The sequence below is a fragment of the Rattus norvegicus genome, chromosome 1 (assembly GCF_036323735.1).
Source record: "Rattus norvegicus strain BN/NHsdMcwi chromosome 1, GRCr8, whole genome shotgun sequence".
Classification (NCBI taxonomy): Eukaryota; Metazoa; Chordata; class Mammalia; order Rodentia; family Muridae; genus Rattus; species Rattus norvegicus.
Window position 1 is genome coordinate 190832820 of NC_086019.1, and position 13367 is coordinate 190846186.

The 13367-nt window shown below is 49.9% G+C and overlaps 2 protein-coding genes and 1 non-coding gene across 5 annotated transcripts in view; 1 reads left to right on the forward strand and 2 right to left on the reverse strand.

Annotated features, from left to right (window-relative positions):
* On the reverse strand, positions 1 to 5202 carry Aldoa (aldolase, fructose-bisphosphate A). 3 transcript variants are annotated; one of them, NM_001271536.1, is made up of 9 exons: positions 5076 to 5202; positions 2413 to 2545; positions 2110 to 2321; positions 1590 to 1644; positions 1342 to 1502; positions 973 to 1056; positions 702 to 876; positions 363 to 562; positions 1 to 279 (listed from the first exon to the last, which is right to left on the reverse strand). In NM_001271536.1, the coding sequence occupies exons 2-9, from the start codon at positions 2522 to 2524 to the stop codon at positions 184 to 186; spliced, it is 1095 nt and encodes a 364-aa protein (NP_001258465.1). In that variant the 5' UTR covers positions 2525 to 2545; positions 5076 to 5202; the 3' UTR covers positions 1 to 183. The 3 variants fall into 3 exon arrangements, with proteins under 3 accessions (NP_001258465.1, NP_001170776.1, NP_036627.1); NM_001177305.1 differs by lacking the exon at positions 5076 to 5202 and adding an exon at positions 4789 to 4829; NM_012495.2 differs by lacking the exon at positions 5076 to 5202 and adding an exon at positions 3816 to 3958.
* Positions 1 to 13367, reverse strand: part of LOC103691235 (uncharacterized) — a 19271-nt gene continuing 5904 nt past the window's right edge. The window contains exons 4-13 of the mRNA NM_001419053.1: positions 5286 to 5778; positions 5076 to 5146; positions 2413 to 2545; positions 2110 to 2321; positions 1590 to 1644; positions 1342 to 1502; positions 973 to 1056; positions 702 to 876; positions 363 to 562; positions 1 to 279 (exon numbers count right to left, since the gene is read on the reverse strand). Coding sequence (NP_001405982.1) covers positions 5665 to 5778 — 114 coding nt within the window. The 3' untranslated portion in view covers positions 1 to 279; positions 363 to 562; positions 702 to 876; ... (5 more) ...; positions 5076 to 5146; positions 5286 to 5664. The remainder of the gene's footprint in view (positions 280 to 362; positions 563 to 701; positions 877 to 972; positions 1057 to 1341; positions 1503 to 1589; positions 1645 to 2109; positions 2322 to 2412; positions 2546 to 5075; positions 5147 to 5285; positions 5779 to 13367) is intronic.
* On the forward strand, positions 6848 to 6954 carry LOC120100124 (U6 spliceosomal RNA). The gene has a single exon (XR_005499917.1). It is a non-coding gene; the product is annotated as a U6 spliceosomal RNA (small nuclear RNA).

Genomic DNA, 13367 nt, shown 5'->3' on the forward strand with positions numbered 1-13367 from the left:
CCCCCTTAAATAGCTGTTTATTGGCAGTGGGCTGGAAGGGATGGCAGATTTAGCATTCACAGACAACACTGCACACACGAGGGCAGCAAGAGTGATGGGAAAGAGCCTGAAGGCCCCTCTTCAATAGCAAGTGGGTAGGCAGGGGCCTGGAGTGTCGATGGAGCAGCCTTAGATCAGCTCTGGTTAGTAGGCATGGTTAGAGATGAAGAGAGATTCACTGGCTGCGGCTCCAGACTGGCCACTTGGAGTGTACTTTCCTTGACAAGCGAGGCTGTTGGCCTAAAAAGGAAGAAGAATCAGAGGAATTCTCGAGTGACCCCCACCTGCCCAGGCACCTGTTCACACTTCCATGCCCGTCTTACCAGGGCTCGCTTGATGTACTCCTCCTGGGCTGCCTTCAGGTTCTCCTTCTTCCCACCCCAAGCCTTTAGAGCAGAGGCCTGCAGGGCTCGGCCATAGGAGAAAGTCAAGGCCCATGGCTTCAGCAGGGGACACTTGTTGATAGCATTGAGGTTGATGGATGCCTCTTCCTCACTCTGCCCTCCAGACAGGAAAGTGACCCCTGGAGAGCAAGGGCAGAAGGAAAGGGCGTTTTCATTAGAAATGCAGAGCAGGGAGGAGCCTAGAAAAGTTACCCGGGACAAAGTCAAAGGTGATGGCACATCCACTTCACCGGGCCAAGATGAGGGAGTGGGCCTCACCAGGGACGGCAGGGGGCACTGTTCGACGAAGTGCTGTGACGGTTGCCATGGCAATTTCCTCATTGGAAAATTTCTGGGTGCAAGCATGGCCAGGGGTGACCATGTTGGGCTTCAGCAGTGTGCCTTCCAGATAGACATGGTGGTCACTCAGAGCCTTGTAGACAGCTGCCAGTACCTGGAACACAGCAGGATAAGGTGGAAAACAGGGATTACCTCAGTGGGGCCCAGTTTACCACATTACCCTGACCAAGTTAGTAGACAGGCAACCTACCTTCTCAGTTACATACTGGCAGCGCTTCAAGTCATGGTCCCCATCAGGGAGAATTTCAGGCTCCACAATGGGTACAATGCCATTCTGTGGGAGGGATAGGGTAGTGAGGTCTCCTGACTACACACCATCAGCCATGAACTTATCTTGATGATGATAGGGAATCGGGCTTCAAAGGCCTCAGCAGATTACAGGGGACAAGCAAGTCTATTAGATTTGCCTGTACACCTCTGCTTTGCAGCGTGGCCTCCACTTAAGAGCCTGACACATAGTGAGTATTGAGAACAGCTGCTCTGGGGGAGGTAGATCCTGGCAGATGGACAGAAAGCTAGCCCACACTAGCTACTGTGTTAGGAGGTGGCCCAGTCCCACCTGCTGGCAGATGCTGGCGTAACGGGCCAGAACATTGGCATTTTCCATGATGGCGAGGGACGAGGGAGTATGCTCCCCAATCTTTAGCACACAGCGCCACTTGGCAAAGTCGGCTCCATCCTTCTTATACTGGGCACAGCGCTCAGACAGCCCGTCCAGCCCTGAAGAGAGAAATATTATGATCAGACAGGTTTGCTCTAGAACCCTGGTAGGCTGGTGGAGCAGGGAAGGAGGCAGATCATTCTCACCTTGAGTAGTGGTCTCGCCATTGGTTCCAGCCAGGGGCACTACACCCTTATCTACCTGCCAGGGAGGAGAATAGCAGTCAGGTCTATGGCCATTTTTACCTCACCCAGCCCCAACTTCATCCCTCACTGCAGCCTCTCATGGCCTGCAACTATTTTTACGAGGAAAGATATGTGTATTATTTGAGAGGAATGTTAACTGTACTAGAGGGACCTGGTGCTACCCCTCACTGAGAAAACCATTTTACTTCTTGACTTTTAAGTTTTTCATCCATAGATGTGGAATCACATTCTTAGAATCACAGGGGGACCATTAAGTTGGTAACAGAGCACTTGCCTAACATGCACAAGGACCTGAATTCTACCCCAAACACTGACCAAAAACTCACACGGAGTAAATGCATACTAAGTCAACCATGCCTAAGTCTGTCTCTAGGCCCGCTAACCCAATAGTCACCCCTCCCAACCTGTTAATCCCTCTCCAGATCCAGCTCTCATCTCATACCCGAGAGCCCCACCTTACCTTAATGCCCACAACACCACCCTTGGACTTGATAACTTGGGGGAAGGGACGGCCATCATCTGCCTTCTGGTACAGTGTCTCGTGGAAAAGGATCACCCCTCCAATGCAGGGATTCACACGGTCATCGGCAGTCAGCAGCAGTTGGCGGTAGAAGCGCCTGTTCTCCTCGGTGTTCTCGGTGCCAATGGACTGCAGGCGCTTGGCAATGCTTCCTGAAGGGAGGGTCATGTGGGAAGATAAGGGGATCAGCCTGTTACCCCCAGCCTTGGGCCCTCCTCCCCCTTTCTTCTGCCTGTACCGCACCAGTGGACTCGTCTGCAGCCAGGATGCCCTTGCCCGGAGCTACAATTCGGTGAGCGATGTCAGCCAGCTCCTTCTTCTGCTCCGGGGTCAGTGCTGGGTATGGGTGGGGCATGGTGCCGGTGGCAGCGCTTTCCTGGTGAGGGAGACAGACAGGGACAAGTGTTCAGTTGGGCCATCCTATGGTCTCCCCCGTAACAAAGTTCCTTCCCGGGAGGCCAGGGCAATAGCCCCCACCTCCCCTGCCCCACTCCCTGAGGGTCCTGGGATACTTCCTGTCCCAGAGCTCTCCCCTACACCCGACTTCCCTATACTAGACCTGCCTCTTCCTGTACCTTTCCTAACTCTGTCTGTTGCTGGGTGTTGCCCAGCTCAGAGTGGGGTTGCTCACTGGCAACTGGGGGAAAGGAAAAAGCCAGAGCCAGGGACAGGCGGGTCATGTTGAAGCTGGACCCATCTGGCCTGCGCGTTGCCATGGGTCACCTTGCCTAGAAACAAAATTGAACCGGGAATATTTTAGAATTTAAGGATTGAGAATAGGGCAGAAAGCCCAATACCCTCATCTGAAAGAAATGATCTGAAAGAAATGATCTGTGCTTAAAGCCACATAGCAACCCAAAGGCGAGAGCTAAGAGAGAACCCAGATTTCCCGACTGAGGTGGGGCGCCCCTTCTAAGCCACCCGGGGCCGGCCCAGGCTTCAAGGACACCCCAAGGTCAGGCTTCTCTCTTCTCGATGGTTGGGGAAAAAGAGCTCGAGAAAAAGAAATTAGGAAAAACACAGGCCATCAGAAACACAGAAAAGGGGCTATGGAGCCCAGGTAGAAGGAAACCTTTGCCTCCATACTGTTAGAAGGGGAGGGGAAGGATGTAAGAGGCACGTGCTGTTCATACCGCTACAGCGGTTCCAGGCTCAGAATCAAGGTCACAGATAAGAAAAGATACTCAAGTGTTAACGGGGCACAGAGTGAGGCAGCTGAGGAGTTTAGCCTTTTCCCCAGGATCTCCCCCGGAAGGAAACCAAATTCGTCCACCCCATCGCGGAAACCCTGTGAATGTATAAGAGCCGACTCCCCCCTCCCCAGCCCCCATCGCTTCTTGAGATCTCTACAACAGGCAATGGGACCCTGATGCTTTGCATAGCGGGAAGTTTTTGGAAAAATAAAGAGGGGTCTGTTTTTCCACCTCATCTTGCTTCCTCCTCCGGCATGACTCAGCGCGCTGGGCTGCTGCGTGGCGCAGCGAACCGCCGAGGCGCAGGCCGGAGAATCCGGGCTGGGGGCAAGTGTGGGGGTAGAGAAGGGAGAAGTGAGGGACCGTGGGGAAGACGGCTCCGCACTGCCCGCCACCGGCCCAAGATCCTAACCCCATAGACCCTTCCCCGATCACGTGTGAAAGGGCGCTCACCTGGCACAGGACGGGGTGGGTCTGTCGGGTACGCGGGTGGGTAGGCGAAAGGACTAAGGAGGGAACGCGGCTAGGGTCACCAGAACCTCGTTCTGCGGCGCGTTCCAAGAGAACGCAGCCTATTCAGCTGGGGTGGGGGGGACGGGAGGCGGGGCCCCGGACATTTAAAGGCGCCGCCCCGCCCTCTGCAGGTTTTTCCCTTGCAGGGACGCGAGCCGTCCAATTGCAAGCGGGCATTGTGCGCGGCACCGCCCCAAGATGCTACGATAGGAGGGGGCGCTGGGGAGGAGACAAGCGGCTAGAACTAGATCCCTCCTCCGCCCCGCTAGGACGTGACTCGAGCCACATCCCTCAGGTCACCAGGCCCTAGCCCCCCTCCCCCAGTCCCTGTCTGGCGCGCGCGCGCGAGCATCGTGACTCAGCCGGAATGTGGATTGGCGAGGAGTTTGGGGGGGCCGGCGGGGGGGGGTTCAGAGTGAAATGATGGCTGGCCTCTTCTCCTAGACCCCTAGCTTCCGGCCTGTGCAGTTGCAGCCTGACGTCACTACAAAGAACGCAGAAGTTCCGAGCTTGCCTGCCTCGGCGCTTGGCTAAAGGGCAGGGCGCGTTCGATCCCTTCCTATCCAGAGCACGCATAGGGAACGGGAGAGGGCGGCGCAGCTGGCAAGGTACGCAGGCAAATCCTCCCCGGACTAGTGTGCGGACCACATCGCAACCGAGTGGCGTAGCCTGGCCTTGCCTAGCAGATTGGCGGGAGTCACCACCCGCGAGCTAAACACACCCTGTTTGAGGAAATGACCGACAGCCAGACCGGTCTTTCCCGAACCTGATTTCCTTCTCCAAAAAAAAAAAAAAAAAAAAAAAAAAGAATCTGTCTCGGAGCTCTATCACCCTGTTGCTTTCAGAGCATCCAGTTCCCCAGGCCCGAATCCGCAACCCCCATTCCCATCCTCCAATCCAGCTAGCGGCCCACCTGTGGTGCAGTGAAAGAAGCCGCAGAGCCTGGTCAGCAGCGAGTGAGCCCCGCGGCCCAGGGCTGGGTTATAAGGCAGCTCCTACTCTCCACCCCTCCCCTACGCACCCCCGCACCAGTGTCCCCGGACCTTCTCCATAACCTCTGCCCTTTCCCCACCACGAATCCCGCGGCAAGGACCTATATTTAGTGAAACCTGAGGCCCCTGACATTCATCCCTGCCTAGGGGGGTAAGAAGAGGAAGCTTAGGTTTGCTTGGAGAGGAGGAGGTGCCAATGTTCACTCACCGGTCTTTAGAAGAAACTCTTCCTTAGAAATACAGTGACCTTCGTCGAGAAATCAATCTCAGGTCCGGGATCTGTTAAGGCAGAACAAGAAGGGAAAACATCTAGATGCTGCCTCCCACTGACTCCGCTGGGTCCCTCCTCCCTTGACTCGTGTCTGCCGGTGGTTGTACTTTTTTTTTAAAGGAGAGCAGAGGCAGACAGGATACTCACCTCTTAAAATAACCAGGAGTCTATAGGAAGGGTGTGGGTGGCCATCCCTTTATCCTGACAGTCCAGGTTGGCAGAGCCCTCCCACACTGTTGCCTGGGTGAGCAATGTCCTGCATCCTCACCCTCAATAGTTTATCCCGGGAGGGAGGAGAGGAGAGGCTGGGGCACTGGCCAGAACACCAGACCCTTTTCAGCTGTCCAAGGGCTCTCAGGATCCTGCCTTTCAGGGAACCAAGCCCTCCACTCAAGGTTCCCAGGTAGTTAGGCTGGGCCTGCCATCCATAGCTCCAGTGCCCTAGTAGTGGTGTCCTAAGGGTCATTATAGAGGAGCTCCTGGAGGCTGTCCACTCCCCAAAGATCAACACCCCGAGTTCCATCTTTCATCTGAGCTTGATCTCAAAACAGAGGCAGTTGAGGCTCTGGCAGTCTGGGAGCTGGCAGGCACAGGCACAGTCACACAATGGGCAGCATCGAGGGCATCGAGGGGCCCAACCCTAAGGAAAAAGAGAGAGGGGGATAAGCAGAGGGGCTGAGAAGGACCCACCAGCCCAGGGACAGAGAAACAAAGCACTGGAAATGAAGCAGTCCTCCATGTTGAACATCAGCAGTGGTGTAGTACTCTATCACTGTGTTCCGAGATGCAAGCTCTAGGTCTCAGGGGAGACCTACAGGTGAGCACAGTGGACCAGTCAAAAACTGGCTTTAAGTCTGGCTAGAATTTGGATGTCAGTGTCTGGCTCAAAGGGAAGAAAAAGAATGACTTATATATATGGTGTACCCTACTCTCAGAGCCCCTTGCACCTTAGAGTAAGTTAGAACCGGAAACATGTTAACATGTTTTGATCCTCATGAAGATAATTTCTGGGTTTTAGATTTCTTTGCTGGCATGAAACCAATCTATAAGATCTCTTTAGCCTTCCTTGTGAGACAGGCTCTCTCTCTATAGCTCAGGATAGTCTGGAACCATGAAACCCAGGCTGGTCTTAAAATCATGACAATCCTCTTGCTTCAACCTACCAAGAACTGGGGTTTCTCTTGTCCTGTTTTGAGACAGGGTTTCACTGTGTGGCCTAGTTGTCGGGGGGTTCACTCACTTCCTACTGCTGAAGCAGGCAGATCTCTGTCAGTTTGGACCAGACTGATTGACATAGTGACTTCCAGGATAGCCAGGGCTACACAGAGCAGTGGTTCTCAACCTTCCCAATGCTACCACCTTTAATATATACCACCCCAACCCAAAAAAAAAAAAATGTTATTGCTACTTCATACCTGTAATTTTGCTACTGTTACGATTTATAAATATCTGTTTTTTGATAATCTTAGGTCAGCCCTGTAAAAATTGAAACCCACTCCCCCCATGACCCTCAAAGGGTCATGACCAACAGGTTGAGAACCACTGACATTAAGGGACCCCGTCTAAGCCAGGTGTCCTGACTTGAATTTATTTTAGTGCCAGTACCCCAAGCCCAAGCAACAGAAGACCTTGTCCTTAAAGGACAAAACAAACAAGCCAAAAATCTACAGATAGCTGAAGGGATGGCTCAGCAGTTAAGAGGAATGGCTGTGCTCGCTTCGGCAGCACATATACTAAAATTGGAACCATACAGAGAAGATTAGCATGGCCCCTGCGCAAGGATGACACGCAAATTCGTGAAGCGTTCCATATTTTTTGAATTACCCTAGATCCCTAGAACAAACGAAACTCAAGACGGATGATCAAAATGTGAATGCTTCACTCCTTCTTTAAATGAGGAAAAAGAATACCCTTGGCAGGGAAGGGAGAGGCAAAGATTAAAACAGAGACTGAAGGAACACCCATTCAGAGCCTGCCCCACATGTGGCCCATACATATACAGCCACCCAATTAGACAAGATGGATGAAGCAGGGCTGGAGAGATGGCTCAGTGGTTAAGAGCACCGAATGCTTTTCCTGAGGTCCTGAGTTCAAATCCCAGCAACCACATGGTGGCTCACAACCATTTGTAATGAGATCTGATGCCCTCTTCTGCTGTGTCTGAAGACAGCTACAGTGTACTCAGATATAATAAATAAATAAAAATATTTAAAAAAAAAAAAAAAGATGGATGAAGCAAAGAAGTGCAGACCGACAGGAGCCGGATGTAGATCTCTCCTGAGAGACACAGCCAGAATACAGCAAATACAGAGGCGAATGCCAGCAGCAAACCACTGAACTGAGAATAGGTCCCCTATTGAAGGAATCAGAGAAAGAACTGGAAGAGCTTGAAGGGGCTCGAGACCCCAAAAGTACAACAATGCCAAGCAACCAGAGCTTCCAGGGACTAAGCCATTACCTAAAGACTATACATGGACTGACCCTGGACTCTGACCCCATAGGTAGCAATGAATATCCTAGTAAGAGCACCAGTGGAAGGGGAAGCCCTGGGTCCTGCTAAGACTGAACCCCCAGTGAACCAGTCTATGGGGGGAGGGCAGCAATGGGGGGAGGGTTGGGAGGGGAACACCCATAAGGAAGGGAGGGGGGAGGGGGATGTTTGCCCGGAAACCGGGAAAGGGAATAACACTCGAAATGTATATAAGAAATACTCAAGTTAATAATAATAATAATAAAAAAAAAAAGAGGAATGGCTGCTCTTCCAGAGGACCTGAATTCAGTTCCCAGCACTTATATCATGGCTCACAACCATCCTGACTCCAGATCCCAGGTTCCTGGGGACATGACACTTTCTTCTGACTTCCTCAGGCCCACACATGTCATACAACCATGCGAAACATTCATATTGATAAAATAAATCTTTAAGGAGGGAGGAGGTTTCCCTCAGTGATGAACTTGGGGTGACATGAAGACAAGGCAAGCACTCTGCTACTAAGCTACCCTGAACTGGGGTCACACTCGTGGGATGGGGGTGGAGGCTCATCACAAAATAATGAAATAGAAACTCATAGTGATTTGCCCAGAAGAATACGGCCAGCCAGAGGAACTGGTTTGGACTAGAGTTGCTTTCCCCAGGCCTTGGATTCTCCTGTGCCTGCTCTCCCAAGGCCAGGAATGTCAGCTCCATTCTAAGGCTTCAAAGGCAAGGACAGTTGATCTCATGTGTGAGGACTCATGCTTAGCAGATGCCTGAGACACAGATAAGTGCTGAACGGATGAATTAACGAGCTAAGCATATCACTTTACTCTCTTTAGGCAAAGGCAGAAGACAGCCTCTTCTGTCTTGTGGACATAATGTCCTGAGATATAGGGACATTCACCCCTATAACCCTCGGCTCCTCTAGCCTGAGACAGAAATGATCTGCAACTACCCCAGGCATGGATGGGAGGCAGGCCAAGACCCTGGAGTGGACACACCCAGGATGGCTCGGTGTCAGAGACTGGCTTCCTTGAGGCCACGAGAAAAGCTAGTGACAGCCACAGTTGCACAGTTCAATCAGAGACTAGGGCCAAGCCAGGAATAGGGAAATGACCTTTCTAACAGCTGAGATTTCGGGGTACGGTGTCAGATAGCCAGTGAGATCAGCTGTCAGCAAGGGGAGGAGACCAGTCAGGGAAAGGGGTCTAACCTGGGCCGAGTTACTGCCAACAGGGGGAAGGCTGTAGGTGTAATGGTAGAAGGGAGAAAGAAATGTTTTTCTTGTGTGTGATAAAGAGTGGTTTGGGGGCATCTCTGGAGATCAAGTCTGGTCTGTGGGTTTCTAGAAGACCACACCATCATTCTGTGTACAGAGTCACTAGCCAGAACACTTTACAGCCCTTACCTCAGAAAGGAGGGCATTAAAAGCATTTCTTGGCTCCGTTCACAGAAGGGTTTAGTCCAGCCATTAATAACTGGCTAATGGATTTCTTGACTCTCACAAGCAAGGTTTCTGGAAGAACTCCACTGTTTAAGTACATTAAACAAGGACTCTGTAGCCAGTTAACCTTGTGTTTCTATAGGCTCTTGGGTGGGGTTTATCTTTGGCCTTGGGAGGACCAGACATTTTTACTGGCTAGTTAGTGCTTAAGCCCTAGAGTCAGAAATCCCTGTGTGTGAATTCTGCCTAAATCACGTTCTGAGCTTCGGTTTCCTCATCTCTGAAACAGACATAGGACTTACTTTCCAGTGTGTCTGTGGACTCCTTAGTCAGTGCTCAGTGATGGGAGCCACAGATCACCACAGTTCTGGTTTCCACTGCAGTCTGTTTTTCTCAACTCAGTATGTAGCCCTGACTGGCCTGGAGCTCACTATGTAAATCATGCTGCCCTTGAACTCAAAGAGATCTATGTGCTTCTCCCTCCCAAGTGTTGGAATCAAAGGCATGAGCTACTATGCCCAGCTTTAGCAATAGTTCTTAATTCTAATTACATCAGTATTACAAGAGCTTATTATAAAGTACAAACTACAGTCTTAGCCCAGGCCGCCTGGCGAGAAGCCTTGGAGGCAGTGACATGCAAGGCTTCCTTCTGATCACCTAGCTGGATATCACCCCCTTTCCCAACTCCTATAATTGTCTACTTATTTATCTCTGTCCTTCACAATATAAATCCTAGGAGCAGAGGGAGAATGTCTGGGGTCAGCACACAGCCTCACACACTGGCTCCCTGTATACTTACTATACTCAGGAGGTAGGGAAGAAAGGAACCAATCCCATCCTCCTAACAATGCAGTTCGGCAAGCAGGTCTCTCCCGCAGAAAGGAAGAAAACCCTGGTTTGTGGACCAGTTGGCACATCTACCTGACCCCAGGCAAGTGAGTCACTCCAGCCTCTGTGGGCCTCAGTGTCTACACTGGCCAGACAGACAAGCTCTGTGACCTTTCTGTTGTCATTGTTACTATAAGGAACCTGGAGAACAGAGGCCCTTCAATGTACTTTAAGGAAAGACAGATCAAGGTCAGGACAAACTTGCCTATCCTTGGTCACTCTACATCTCTTCCTGGATCCAGTAGAAACTGGACAGGATCAGATGCACACGATTCTGAAGGCCTGGGCAATGGATGAGAGCCCGAATCTTGTTTCTCACAGTCAACCTCCATCATCCTTTTCCCTAACAAGTTGGATCCCTGTCTTGTTACTCCATGTAGCCACATAGGAAAGGAGACAGGGGCTCAGCACCATAAATCATTCTGTAACTCAAGATAGAAGTTCTTAGAACCAAAGGTCTCCTTTTTCCCTCACTTCAACCTGAGAGCCCACCTCCTGGCCAGTCTAGAGAACCAGAGGCAGATTACATGACAGAAGGCAGCTCCTTGTCCTCTCACTAGGAAGCTACAGCTGGCCTAGAATTTGCACTTGCCTCTGCCACGAGGCTAGGATTAAAGCTATACAACACCAACCTGGCCCTACTTACATAAAAACTTTTCAACACAGATTTAAATTTCTTTTAAATGTATCTTGCCTGTATGGGTGTTCTGGCTGCCTGGTCCTCAGAGCACTATTTGCATGACTGTAGAAGCCAGAAAAGGGCTTCAGATCCCCCAGGCCTGGAGTTACAGTTCTGATTTAGACAATGGGTGCTGCTGGGGTTGGGGATTTAGCTCAGAAAGCGCAAGGCCCTGGGTTCCGTCGCCAGCTTTGGGGAAAAAAAAAGAAAAGAAAAAAAAAAAAGAAAGAAAAGAAAATGGGTGCTGGGAACTAAACCCAGTCCTCAGGAGGAGCAGCCAATGCCTTAACTACTGGGCCATCCCTCCAGTCCTCTGCTTTTTTTTTTTTTTTTTTTCTTTTTTTTCCGGAGCTGAGGACCAAACCCAGGACCTTGCACTTGCTAGGCAAGCACTCTACCACTGAGCTAAATCCCCAACCCCCTGCTTATTTTTGAGACAGGGAATCTAACCTAGACTAGCCCTGGACTTTCTATGTAGCCTCACTTTGAACCTATGATTTCTTTTTTAATTTTTTTTTTTTGATAGCCATAAGGATCTTTATTTACAGAGGAACCAAGGGGGGACTTCCCACTCATGGGTTATAAAAATAAACTTATATACACACTGTGCCCGTATACATTCCTCCTTGAAGTACAGCGACTGCTAGAATTGGGGTGACCACAGTCTTTGGGTGCTCGTTGAAAGGACAGAAATTACAAAAGCAACTGGGAGATGTGCACGGCTATGGTAAGTCAGGGCACGAGAGGGGATTTTTTAATTTTTAATGGCATGTGTATGAGTGTTTGCACTGTCTGTATGTTCATTATCCACATGTATGCCTACTGCCTGCAGACCAGAAGGCAGCCCCTATACGGCGTATTTATGTGGTGCTGGGAATCAACCCATTGCGTCCTGCATGCCAGGCAAACATTCTGCCAACTAAGCTACATTTCCAGCCCTTGTAGTTTATTTTGAAACTCAAAACATCCGTCAGGGATTTGTACCAAGTACAACCAATCTAAGTTATGAATTTGCTTCCTCTGTTCAGTCTGTTAACCCTCCCTGTTAAGGAAGGTCACTGCTCCAAGGACAGGAACTCTGCTGTCTAAATCTATGCACCCAAAATAATCACTGTCTAAGAAGGTAGTCAATCACATCAAACATTTTTAAACCCACAAATGTACAAATTGCTGTCTTCTGTGGCTCAGCTCCCTCCCCACCTCCACCCCTCGATTGATTCTGCTGCAGCTTAAACTGGGGAGCAATTTGTTAGCCAAGGCTTCACTGTGTGACACTGGCATTACACAGCAAAGCCACAACTATCCCTGACTAGAGGGGCAAAATAATACAATCTCCATGTCCAGACATGGATGTTGGCCAGTGTGCAATATGGTGAAGAAGCAGACTATGTGGTGGGGCCACCTTGGCCAGGGAGCTGGTAATGTGTGGTAGAAATAGCAGAGCATGAGCGTAACACACAGGACAACTTTACAGAGCTGATCTAAAACAACGGCACCTTCCTCACCTCTCTCTGCTCCTCCTCCTTTTCCTGGCTTCTTCTGATGATAGCCAAGTACTTTGCCCTGCTACATGATTATTTCGGATCAATACTTTTTGTAATAAAAATGTAGGTTGCTATTGCAAAACCCACCTGTAATCCCAGTACCAAGGAGGCAGAGGCAGGAGGATCTCTGTGAGTTTGAGGCCAGTCTCATTTGCACAGAAAGTTCGAGGCCAGCCAGGGATACGTAGTGAAACCCTGTCTCAAAAAAAGCAAATAAAATCAAAATAAAACAACCAAACCAGCATAACTCCATCTTGCTTAATAATTAGTATAACTTCATTTTTAAAAAATGAAATTACACTTTCTGCCATCATGGTGCCTGTGGATGCCGGCTGGGAACAGGACCTCGAAACAGCAAATGTGTCAGGAAGGCTGTGGTCCAAGGCCAGTTTTTCTAGCTAGAAGCAAGCTCACCAGAACCAATGAGAGCACATGGCTCTTCTTAAGATTGAAGGTGGTTATGGCTGAGATGAAATTTAATTCTACTTGGGCAAGAGATGTGCTTGTGTGTATAAAGCAAAAACAACACAGTTGACTCCTGGGAGCAAAGTGACCAAAGCCAAAGCAATCTGGGGAAAGGTAATTCAGACCCCAAGGGAGCAGTGGTGGGGGCCACGACAGCCAAAGTCCAATGCCACTTTCTTGCAAGGCCATTGGACAGATTCCTCTTACAAACTCATTATTTGTTTCTTTGTTTCCTCAGATCCGGGTTTCTCTGGGTAATCCCAGCTGTCCTAGAAGTACCCTGTAGAGCAGGCTAGCCTAAAACTCCGAGATCTGCCTGCCTCTGCTTCTCAAGTGCTAGGATCAAAGGCATGCACCACCACTACCACCACCACCACCACCACCACCACCACTACCACCACCACCACCACCAACTGGCTTTCCTCTTACAGGCTTAAACTAGCCAAACAGGATAATAAAATAATAATAAAAGAAACAAAACTGAAAAATTAAAAAAACACTAAAAGTGAAAAAAATGAAAATCAAGCCAGGTATGTTTTGGTACATACTGTATAATCTTAGCACTTGGGAGACAGAAGCAAGATCTGGAGTTCAAGGCCAGTCTGATATATAAGACCCTGTTGCAAAACAAAACTCTAAAAGTTAAGTAATGTTAGATTTAAACAAATCCTCAGCTCTCAGAGCTACTTCTAAAAGCAGGACGGTGAATGAACGCAGTGGGGCTGTTGAATGA